The sequence below is a fragment of the Rhinatrema bivittatum genome, chromosome 6 (assembly GCF_901001135.1).
Source record: "Rhinatrema bivittatum chromosome 6, aRhiBiv1.1, whole genome shotgun sequence".
Lineage (NCBI taxonomy): Eukaryota > Metazoa > Chordata > Amphibia > Gymnophiona > Rhinatrematidae > Rhinatrema > Rhinatrema bivittatum.
This window is the reverse complement of record NC_042620.1, coordinates 232379788-232391781: the sequence shown is the minus strand read 5'-3', so window position 1 is coordinate 232391781 and position 11994 is coordinate 232379788. Positions and strand designations below refer to the sequence as shown.

Below are 11994 nucleotides of genomic sequence, written 5' to 3'. Positions count from 1 at the left end.
TAAATTGGGTAGAAGCTGTGTTTGACAGGGGCCTCCACAACACCAGCTATAGTAGGGAGGAGACATCAGAAGGCATTGGCAGCAGTAACTGGAGAGGTTAGGTCTCAATTATTAACAGACAAATGAAACAAAGAAAGGCCAAAATAGTCACCGGGTTGGAAGGTAGCATAGGTCTGAGTGGGAAGACTGAGCAGCAGCAATAAATGATTGAATCGACTGACAGTTGTAGCAAACTTTAAAACCAGTTTACTGAAATTCATTTGATTAAAATAATAATTGATGATAATATTGCCTCCCCCAGGATAGCTCTCTTGCAAGCTGATGTAAAGCACTGCTGAAGCTGCCATGAGTTTTTGCGCATACTTGTATGGGGTTTTGCATGCGTTCATCCTGCGCTAGCCTTCTGCAGGAATGTAATAAAGTGTTCAGCGTGGGGAAAATGTGCACTTAAACCCACTTTAAAACACGGGGCTAGTTTAGTGCAAGTGCCTACAAGTGAGGCTATTAACTGTTCATGGGCTATGCCGGAGCTGTGCATTGGTTAGTGCGGGTTTTTCAACGTAGGTCTTTTTGCACCTGGGTCAGGGCAGGAGTTAAGGTAAAGCACATGTCTGGAGACTGGTTTACTCTGGGGTAATCCTGGACCTTCACTATTTCCAGATGTCTGGAACATTTTTGTGGGTCAGCTGCAGAAATCTCTGCTGCATTCCAGTGCCTGCCAGCATTCATGAGGTTGAAGACGGAACACAAAGGGAGTAGATAGACGTTGCTCTACCTACCTTTAGTTCCACTCCCAGACCACTAACTTCTTCACTGTTGTATAAAAAGAAAAGGCTTTCACCCCATGAATCACCTGTGGGCCACACTTTAATGCGGATTTCAGTGTGGGTTTCTGCATGGTTTACTATATAGGGCCAAAAGCATAGGGGTAGATTTTACAAATCTACGCACCAGGCGCGAACAAAAGTACACGGGATTTTATAAGATATGCACGTAGCCGTGCGTATCTTATAAAATCCGGGGTCGGTGCGTGCAAGGGGGTGCACATTTGTGCATCTTGCGCGCGCCGAGCCCGGCGCACGCTGCCCATTCCCTCTGAGGCCGCTCTGAAATCGGAGCGGCCTCGGAGGGAACTTTCCATTCACCCCCCCGCACCTTCCCCTCCCTTCCCCTACCTAATCCACCCCCCCCCAGTCCTATCTAAATCCCCTCCCTACCTTTATCTTAAAAGTTACTACTGCCTCCGGGCAGTAGCAACTTACGCGCGCCGGCGCGGCAGGCCCTGACACAGGCCATGCCCCCGAGCCAGAAACACGCCCCCCAAACACACCCCCGGACACACCGCATCACTCCCGACACTCCCCCGACACGCCCCCCAGGCAAGCCTCGGGACTTACGCGCGTCCCGGTGCTTGTGCTCGGCGCGCGCAGGGGGGTTTTAAAAGGGTTACGCGTGTACCTTATGCGCATAACCCTTTTAAAATCTGGCCCATAGGTTTCACTTCTGTGCGGATTTTCTTCACGCATCCCATTTGTATATAAGCCCTTTATTACATCCCGTGAAGGCGCCTGCTTTTGTTATGCATGTTAAAATAATATGCACAGACAACGAGTGCTGATTTCACCGCGGGCCTTATTACATTGGCCTCTTAATTTGTCTTATTTTACTAACATAACCATTTACTTATTAGGCTAATCCAATCACTCTAAAGTTAAAAGTTGCATGAAATACTGTTACTGGTGTAGCTTGTCTGACTCTTAGATTTGTGTATTGGGAGCTTTAAAGAATAAATGTTTGACACACAGAAGAAGAATCTGGGAACCTATCACTTTATTCCAATAGTTAATGAATAGTAAATGTCAAACTGTTACATACATCACTTCTTTATCTTTTGTGTATACTGCTCATCTATTCCAGCAGTTTTGTGGATTGTCCATCTATGCATAGTATACATTACAGCAGTTGACAAACAGCTTTAAACATGAAAAGAACAGTGCCTCTTAATATCCATAATATTGCAAGTCATACCCTGGGACTCTGGAAATCTATGGAAACTTTTCTGAACAGTTGCAGAAAATGTACTCTGTTTTAGTTTTGAAAGAAAAAATGTGGCTTTTCTTATCATTCCCGCTTTCTGATTCTCTCTCCTTTACGGATTAAATTGATTTAGGGACTCCACGTCCATGGTGACTTTACGCAATGCCTCAAGAGAAGAAATGAACATGTAAAACGTTTACTCAAAATCTTTCATCCAATTCACTAAAATTTCACATATTTGAAAGTACATTTTAATATAATTGGCATCTACAGATATGATTTTGAAATGTTGCTATCATTAAACCGAATATGTAAACCTCAATAAAAATAAGCAGAGGGATGTTAAATACTGTAACCCACTATTTAGTCATGAAGAACTAAAGAATAATCTTTATCATTCATATTGCATCTCCTTAGATCTTCCCACTATTTTCACATTTTTGTCATCAGTAATTTCTTCTTACTGGTATACTTAATCCATCTTTTGACATCAGCTGTTCTGTCTTTTTTTTTTCTGGTGAGCAGGGGATAAATGCAACAATTGTTTCTAACTTCAAGAGATAGACCAAATAAACTTGCTTAGTAGAAGAAAGCAGGTACAGTTGAAAAGGAAGAAAATCTGCAGAATTTATATTTTTGTAGGCACAATTTTCCAGGGTTCCTGCTAAGATATTACAGTGTATTACGGAGCCATTATAATAGCAGTACCGTTTTGGAAAGGGCCAGCCTTTTGAATTCATCATGGCTTTCTTCTAACCCCTATTCCATAAATAAAAGTTCTATATAAATTTTAGCAGAATATGGGAAGCACTATAAAACTATTTCTGTGGACACTTCTGGTATACCGTATTATGCACAGTCTGTTGTCGAGGGAAAAAAAGACTGGATATGCTACAGTTGCCTTTCAATAGAACCAGTTATCTATACTGGGATTGGTTTTGGATAATCGTCAGGTTCCACGGGTTGTATTGGCACTGTTGAGGCACTGCGATATTAGCATGACATCTGAAGTTAAGGGCTGCAACCGATTTATTCCAGTCCCAATAGGATTAACACTTTTTTCTCCAGGATACACATGCAATTAGAGTCTAATGTGCCATTGATCTTTCAAAACAGTACAGAGCAAACTAAAACAAAAATACACAATTGGATATTTTCAAGGATCCATTCATTAAACTATCAATTAGGTTTAAAGTGAAGTATATTTGAACATTGAAACTAAATGTGAGTTGAAGAGATTTACAGTGGGGACAACAATATACAAATTGCAAAGCTACTTATACCTGGTGGGCACAAACAATAGAAGCTGTCTCAGCATTCATTTAGAACCTTCAACAATGGTAATTTCTATTAATTTACAAGCAGCTTATATTACAGCATTTTTACACAAAGATTTGTGGTAAAATTACATCTTTTAAACTACAATAACAAGCCTACACAGGATTTTATCCAAACAAAATTCACATAATTTCCTCATCTTTCAAATTGGATTTCTCTTGATTTGCTGTGATATTTATACTACAAGAGATTGCCTGGTAGAATTTAATTCTTACTGAAATCTTTTAGTCCATGAAATGCACATATATAACATAAGGGTTTTGCACAAATGAAATGCCAAGAGTAAACTAATACTAGTATTCAGTTTCATCCTAGAAGATCTACTTCTTGATGTCTAATCTGGGATTTATTGGTTTTCTTTTCATTTTATGAGAATAATTTTATTTGCCACTATACGAGACAAAAATTTAAATCTCTCTAGCATATCACCTAAACAGTTATAAAAATGATATGCAGTAATTTGTATGCATGCAAACAATTGCATCCATCTAATCATCATTTGAAATGTCCTTTATATGGACTTAAGTGGATTTCAAATGTTAAACCAGCTCTCCTTAGCCGAACAAATCTGTTGTGGTTTACCTAGGTAATATGAAACTCTTCAGTGGAAACCCAGAGCAATTGATTATATGTCCTAGATAACACTGAGCAAATATAACATTTACTAGACAACAACAATTTACTAATATGGTATTGCATGAGAGAGGCAATCTATCAATAGTCTTTCTGATTTTAAAATGTATTATGCCTAATTCACAAGAATATGAAGCAAATTTACATTTATCATGTTAAGAAACAATAAGTGATAGCCATGTGATTAAAAACAGGTATACTTGCTTTAAAAATAAAAAAAATAAATACTTTTCTGTGCAATGTCTTGAGTTATGGGATATGAATAATATAATATTAATATTATTCAAAGTCTATATTGTACTTTAATAGCTCACTCTTGGCATCAAACATGCGTGGTTCTTTGTTGAATATTGTGCTAACTAGTAGACTACTTACCAGTAGTACATTAAGATCAAATTTCATTTTCATGCTTCATTTATGCTGACTTGTTTATTATCTTAATATGTTTCTAAGCCAGTACCATCTTTAAACCAAACATTGAAACACAGAAAAAAAATATATACTGTATATCTAATAGAGAAGATTTAAAAAAAAAAAAAAAAAGAGTCTTCCCTACCATCTTTTGCAAATATTGTATAAGGATGCCTTATTGTCTAAACTAAAAGCAGAATTACAGAATATAGTTAACATTAATTGCAAATGGTGCATTGTCCTCTTTCTTGATTTGTCTACTTCTTACTAACAAAGCAAAATATATTACATAGAGATTAGTGAAATAATTTAAAAAATGTAGAGCTGTGTTTACAGTTATAAAATAAAAAGCAGCATTTCATTCCATGTGTTGTTTGTTTCAATGTGATATCCTATTTGGACAATAAAAGCTGATCAAGTTTGTAATTTTTTCTACAAGTTCTACATTTTAACCCAGTGCTAAAAATCCAGCTCTCCAAATCCAGAATTCTATTTACACAGATATTCACAAGCCTAAAAGGATTTTTATGCATTAAAATTAAGTGTAAAGCTGTGATTATATACATCCACATTTAAAGCCTGAAATAGCTGCTTTCTCCAATATGTCTTATAACTGATGCTCCTGTATAAAGGTTGAGTTATTCCCTGAACCTGGTGCTTGCTGACCTGCAGTGAGATTTGCAAGTGGAATAACCTTAACAGGATCTTCAACAGTGCATTGTCTTTCACAGGTGTTATAAAACTGAGGTCTAGAGGCCCCTTGAACTTTGTCAATATCATCCTTAGAACTTGGCCTTCCAAGTGTATGGCGTCCGTCTGGCTTGGTTCCTCGACCCCATCCCTGCTGAAATCCAAATGATGGCAAAGGAGGGTTGGCTTGTTGATACTGTGTCAATGATGGCGGCATCCAGCAGTTGTCAGAATGACCTAAGATAAGGCATTCCTGGGTGCAGGTCTCAGAGGCTTCTGCAAGGGTCTTTTGGAGATTTACTTCTATAGCTAAAATGAAACATAAACAAATGATAGAGTACATGAATCTTTCAAATATTAAAACATCTGTATTCTCTATTTTGAAATTCCTTAACATACTTGAAAACTGACAGTACATCATAGTTCAAATTTGAAAAGATATTAATATTATTCAAAATGGAGCATGCACTTCAATTATAATGGGAATTCTGTAGTTGGTCTAAAAAAACTGAAACAGATATTTCTTTTATTTATATTCCCCTTTTGTGAGGCTTCAAAGTGGAATACATTAAAAAACTATTGGTGTTTATCTTTAGAGGTCTTAAAATCTAAGGGAATCATTCACTAAGCTGCATATTTATCCCAGAGGGAAAATTATTGTGAGAGTCACAAAGCCAAGATAATTGGCTCTGCCACTTTTGGATTCCCATGATATTTTTCCTTGCAGTAAAATAATGTGGTGAAAAATATTCTGGCTTTATATGCTCCCCCAAACAAGGCGTAATGGTGGTCCCAGGACTGTGGGGCAGCATTGATTAAAGAGGCTGATGGTTCCAAGCAGGTTCTCCCCACCCAAATTTAATCAAAAATCCAAGGTGTCTCCATAGCCCACCTCCCCTGCTGCCCCTAGAGGTGGACCATTGTAAAAATATAGAAAAGCAATGTTTTCAAATTGGCCCCAGGCTCCACTCTCCAACCCTTCTGCTACATGATAACAATTCTACCCCTGGAAGCTGGGACCTCCACCCCCTGAAACCTCCCTTAATCACAATATGAACCCTGATGGTGGAGTGAAGACCCAGGTGAGGTGGTGATTTTGTGAATAAGAGTAGATTCGGGGGCTGGAAATCCCAGGCTCCAGGGATATTTTTTTTTATCATGACATGAAGAGGTAGAGGGTTGGGAGGCAGGGCCTGATGGCTGTATTGGAGTTAGGAATTAAGGAAACATGATATAAAATGCATCATTGCCAAGGGCTACACACTTATGTACTGCTTGCTTAATATAATTGACTGTTTTACTTACCATGTATACTCATGTATAAGTTGAAAAATTAAACCTAGAAAATAGATCCTTAAGATCTCCGTTGCCTTATTCATGGGTCAATCCATATTAATTATTCTGATGACTAATTGAATTGTTCGCTCCCCCTCCCAATCCCTTAATACATCTGCTGCAATCAGGATGACAACGGGTCTTGTAGTTGGTCAGGCAAGTCCTCCATCCTCCCCCGCAGTGTCCCAGTATGGAAGCAGGTAAACACAAGAATAGATGCCTTTATCTTTTTCAATTGTTTATTAGAGTAGAGACGTATGTGAGAAAATGCCCGACTCGGGCCGAGTTTCGCAGCTCAACAGCCGCTGCCTCAGGGGCTTAAACAATCCAAAATCTTCAATTGAGTTTAAGAATGTCATCAAGCAACAAAAACCTGCATTTCTACTTGTATTCCGTCCTTCAATACGTAATCTCTACTCGTATTACGCTCAATTCACTTTAGTAGAGATTACGTATTGAAGGACGGAATACAAGTAGAAATGCAGGTTTTTGTTGCTTGATGACATTCTTAAACTCAATTGAAGATTTTGGATTGTTTAAGCCCCTGAGGCAGCGGCTGTTGAGCTGCGAAACTCGGCCCGAGTCGGGCATTTTCACACATACGTCTCTACTCTAATAAACAATTGAAAAAGATAAAGGTATCTATTCTTGTGTTTACCTGACGGCTATTATAGATCGCCTACCTCTTTGTTTTCTTGGACCAGTATGGAAGCAGGACAGCTTTTCCCCTGCATTCCCTCTTGATCTCTGACCTCACCCACTCGCTGCTATCAGAACAATGACAGGACTTGTGGTTGACTCAGACGAATTCTCCCTCTTCCCAAGCCAGGGCATGATTGGTGCACTTAGAACCATATGGTTCAAAGCACACCACTGGGACCCCATGGGATGGAAGGGAGAACACACGCCTGAGCAACCACAAGTTCATTGTCATCCTGATAGCAGTGAGTGGTTGAGTTATGGGATATGGAGAAGCTGGGAGAGAAAAGCTGTTCTATTGTCACACTGGGATACTGCAGAGGAGAAGGGAGGATGTGCCTGAGCAACTGCAAGTCCCGTTGTCATCCTGATAGTAGTGAGTGAGTTAAGGGATCATGAGGAGGAGTGAGCAAATGATTCAATCAGATACCATAAGGAGCCAACTGCTGGAGATAGTCATGGGGGAGGGAAGGAAGTATTCAAATAACAGGGATAGCCATGAGAGAGGGGGGAAAGAGTCAAATACCAGAGAGAACAATGGGGGAGGGACTGAATAATTCAAACACTAGGGAGAGCCTAGGTTTTACCCTAGACTTATCTATGGGTCATAGAAATTTCTTAATGTTTGGCTCAAAATGCTCTCAACGTATCCATGAGATTGACTTATACATGAGTATATTTGCTAATAAGAAACTGGCAAGTGGAGACTGAGACATTGCTTGCATTAGCATTGATGTAGTATAGTAGAAATATTATAGTTAGTGTTAACCATATGAAACTGCATTTGAGATATATGGATACTTTTTCCCTGATAGAAAGGACATCTCTGCTACCATTTCATAACTTATAGGAGATATGTAGACATCAGAAACAAACAGTCTTGTGATGGCTAGGAAATAGTCTCAATGAAGTCCAAAGTCCATCTGCTTCTATAGATTTGAGAAGTCAGACATCACTGGCTGTATGCTCTGAACTGTACATCTGTCTAGAATGGCTAAGGGTCCAGAAATGAGGAACTGAAATGAGGAACTACTTCAAAGGCCAAAATAGACCAGAAGAGATGTTCTGTAGCTTGCTTAGGATATACTTATAATATTTTGGTTAAAATGCAAAAACTGTTCAGAGATTTTACTTTAAATGCTTTTCTTTTGAGTATTTTTATGAGAGAGAAATATTTTCCCCTTACATTAAGAAGAGACATTAAGAAAACATGCTGAGGTAGATCTTCAAAACATACGTGTGCGCGTACTTTTGTTCGCGCCACCGGCCGCGTGTAGCCGAAATCGGAGCAGCCTCGGAGGGAACTTTCCTTCCGCGTCCCTCCAACTTCCCCTCCCTTCCCCTATCTACCCCACCCCCCAGCCCTACCTAGACCCCCCCTACCTTTGTTGGGCAAGTAACGCCTGCTTAAAGCAGGCGTAACTTGCGCTCGCTGCCCCGGCATCCCTCAGCACAGGCTGCAGTGCTGGGGGACTCGGGACTGCCCTCCCGGCCCATCCCCAAACTGTTGCCACACCCCCAGACCCGCCCCAGACCGCCCCTGCCTCCGGACCCGCCCCCGGACATGCCCCCTCCTGCCCCTTTTATGAATCCCCAGGACTTACGCGCGTCCCGGGGCTTTGCACGCGCTGGCGGCCTATGCAAAATAGGCGCGCCGGTGTGCGAGTGCCCTGCGCGCGTAAATCCAGGAGGATTTACGCGCGCAGGAGTTTTAAAATCTATCCTACTGTGTTCAGAGAGAGGAAGTAACTATAGTAAGGTCACACAGTGCAGAATGAGGAAGTATGTTTCTGTTCCTGTTAAAAGTGATGCTAAGACATGTGCATTAGGGATGTGCAGAGCAAAAGTTTAAGTTCATATGTCCATATGTCCAAAGGGGGTCCCATTTGCGGTCAATATGGACATAAACAGAATTCAATGAGTTGAGTATATGTCCATATGTGCAAATAAAAATGTAAACCCCTCACCGTCCTTAATCCCCCCCCCAAGACTTACCACAACTCCCTGGTGGTCCAGCGGGGTCAGGACGCCATTTCTGACCAACTTTGCAAGGAGCACGTGACGTCGGCGTCACGTCGGAGTGACGCGGCGTCACGTGATTCCCCACGGGTTCGCGCCGGAACGCTCGTTCGGCCCAAAAGGAACTTTTGGCCAGCTTGGGGGGGCCTCCTGACACCCCCAAGCTGGCCAAAAGTTCCTTTTGGGCCGAACGAGGATGCCGGAGGGAACTCGCGGGGAATCACGTGACGCCGCGTCACTGCGACGTGGCGCCGACGTCACGTGATTCCCCGCGGGGTCGCTTCCGGTCAATATGGCCAGCTTGGGGGGGCCTCCTGACCCCCCCAAGCTGGCCAAAAGTTCCTTTTGGGCCGAACGAGCGTTCCGGCGCGAACCCACGGGGAATCACGTGACACCGCGTCACTCCGACGTGGCGCCGACGTCACGTGCTCCTCGGAAAGGCTTTCAGAAATGGCGTCCTCACTCCTCGCTGGATCACCAGGGAGTTGTGGTAAGTCTTTGGGGGGGGATTAAGGAAGTTGAGGGGTTTAAATTTTTATTTTGGATCAACAATCGCGATTTCCAACTTATTCAACATAGCTATGTTGAATAAGTTGGAAATCCGATCGTTTATGTCGTATCACTTTTTTAAGTTAAAAAAAAAAATAAGTTGCGTTTTACATTTATGTTCAATACGAATGCACACCCCTAATGTGCATGACATCTAGCATGTAGCTTATGGATCCCTCTTTTCCCCCTTTCTTCCTAGTTGGGGTAGTGACAGTATGGCTGAGAACAAAGACAAACTAAACTGTGTCTGCACAGTCGGAAAGCCTTAAACCTTTATCCCAGACTTGGCTGTTGTCCCATAAATGGATGGTAGGCCAGTACAAATTCCACAAGGGTATATAAGTTAGGAGTCTAGAAGTAGTTCTTTGCAGTGAGTGGATAATCGACCCTAATTACTGTTCATGCAACCACCGTGCCAAGCATGCTCCCTGTTTCTCACCAAGATTTTTCTTCATAGATATAGCTGAGAGTAAAAGAGGGGAGCCATCACTCAGAGAAGTGTTTACTGTATATATACTTTCTTCTTGGTCATTCCTATAAGTGTCAGGCATATATATGCTCTTTCATATGGTATTGTATTTATATACTCAATTATTAGATAGGCTAAGATGTAATCTGAATGCTTTGCTGCTACATTGCCGATGTCATTGCCTATACTTTTTAGGGAAGTGTTTGCTGTGAGTCATATTTTCACTATTATTCTTGTGTAGGAATAAAGTTCACACATACTATTTTCCAATCTCTCTCAGTGTGCGTGCTTTATTTCTACTGGCTTACATTTGCATGCTAATCAGCTCATTATAATACGCACAGTGACTGGGCTAAAATAACATAAGACATTTAAAATACCTCATGTTACCCCCGTGTTATGCTATTTTCCATGTGAAAACCAATGTTTATTGTGCAGAAATGGCCTAATGCAGCTTTGTGAATGTGCCCCTAAGTTTTTACCTGAGGCAATGAAGAATGAAGTGACTTGCCCAAGGTCATAAGGCTCTGCACCTTGGTTTCCTCTCAGTCTTTTGCTCTAACTATTGGGCTACTCCTCCACTCTTTAAAGTAGAAATATATCATTCAGAATAGATAATTGTTTTAAAGGGAGAACAAATGCAGGAGGGAAAATGCATTTTCAGCATACATTGTTCATATTGGGGTAGATTTTCAAAAAACGCGAATAGGCGTACTTTTGCTGGCGCATCAGGCGCAAGCAAAAGTACGCTGGATTTTAGTAGATATGCACGGAGCCGCGCGTATCCACTAAAATCCTGGATCGGCGCGCACAAGGCTATGAATTCTGTATAGCCGGCGCGCGCCGAGCCGCGCAGCCTACCCCCGTTCCCTCCAAGGCCGCTCCGAAATCGGAGCGGCCTTGGAGGGAATCCTCTAACGCCCTCCCCTCACCTTCCCCTCCCTTCCTCTACCTAACCCACCCGCCCGGCCCTGTCTACACCCCCCTCCCCTTACCTTTCTCCGGGGATTTACGCCTCCCGGAGGGAGAAGTAAATCCCCGCGCGCCAGCGGGCCTGTTGCGTGCCGGGACGCGACCTGGGGGCGGATACGGAGGGCGTGGCCACGCCCCGGACCGCCCCGGACCGTAGCCATGCCCCCGTACCCACCCCCGACACGCTGCCGACACGCCCCCTAAACGCCGCGATGACCGGGCCCGCCCCCGACACGCCCCCGACACGCCCCCCTCGGAGAACCCCGGAACTTACTCGAGTCCCGGGGCTCTGCGCGCGCCGGTAGGCCTATGTAAAATAGGCTCACCGGCGCGCAGGGCCCTGCTCGCCTAAATCTGCCCGGTTTTGGGCGGATTTAGGCGAGCAGGGCTCTGAAAATCCGCCCCATTAATTTTATAAATTAGCCACATGTGGTTTTTTTTTTAACTATGCTGGGGAGATGTTTCTGTGAATAAATTAACATTTCCAGTAGATATAGGGAAATGTTATAGATCTATATTAATACACAACTTTCTCAATAACAGTTTTTAGGAAATAGATTTTGCCATAGATTTACAGATCACTATAAATATTTCCTCTTTTTCTAGAGATATATACCTATGTTGCACTCATTTCAGTTGTTTATCTTTCAGTGTCTTGACAAAGCAACAAAACACATTACACCCTACTCCTACACACCAAGAATAAAATCCTCATGGATAAAATCTTCCATTATACTGATTAAATGAATGAGTAGAAAGCAAGTGCATTTTACATATCACTGCAATTCAAATTAGACAAAGGGACCAATTGACATTGTAATATTCTACTAAACATTTTAACA

At 42.1% G+C, this 11994-nt stretch overlaps 1 protein-coding gene across 4 annotated transcripts in view; it reads right to left on the bottom strand.

Annotated features, from left to right (window-relative positions):
* Positions 1-4644: 4644 nt before the first annotated feature.
* The window catches only part of PCDH11X (protocadherin 11 X-linked), a 3021270-nt gene continuing 3013920 nt past the window's right edge, over positions 4645-11994 (bottom strand). For all 4 annotated transcript variants that reach the window (XM_029606604.1, XM_029606602.1, XM_029606605.1 and 1 more), the window contains one exon: positions 4645-5418. In XM_029606604.1, the coding sequence (XP_029462464.1) occupies positions 5027-5418 (392 nt within the window). In that variant the 3' untranslated portion in view covers positions 4645-5026. The remainder of the gene's footprint in view (positions 5419-11994) is intronic.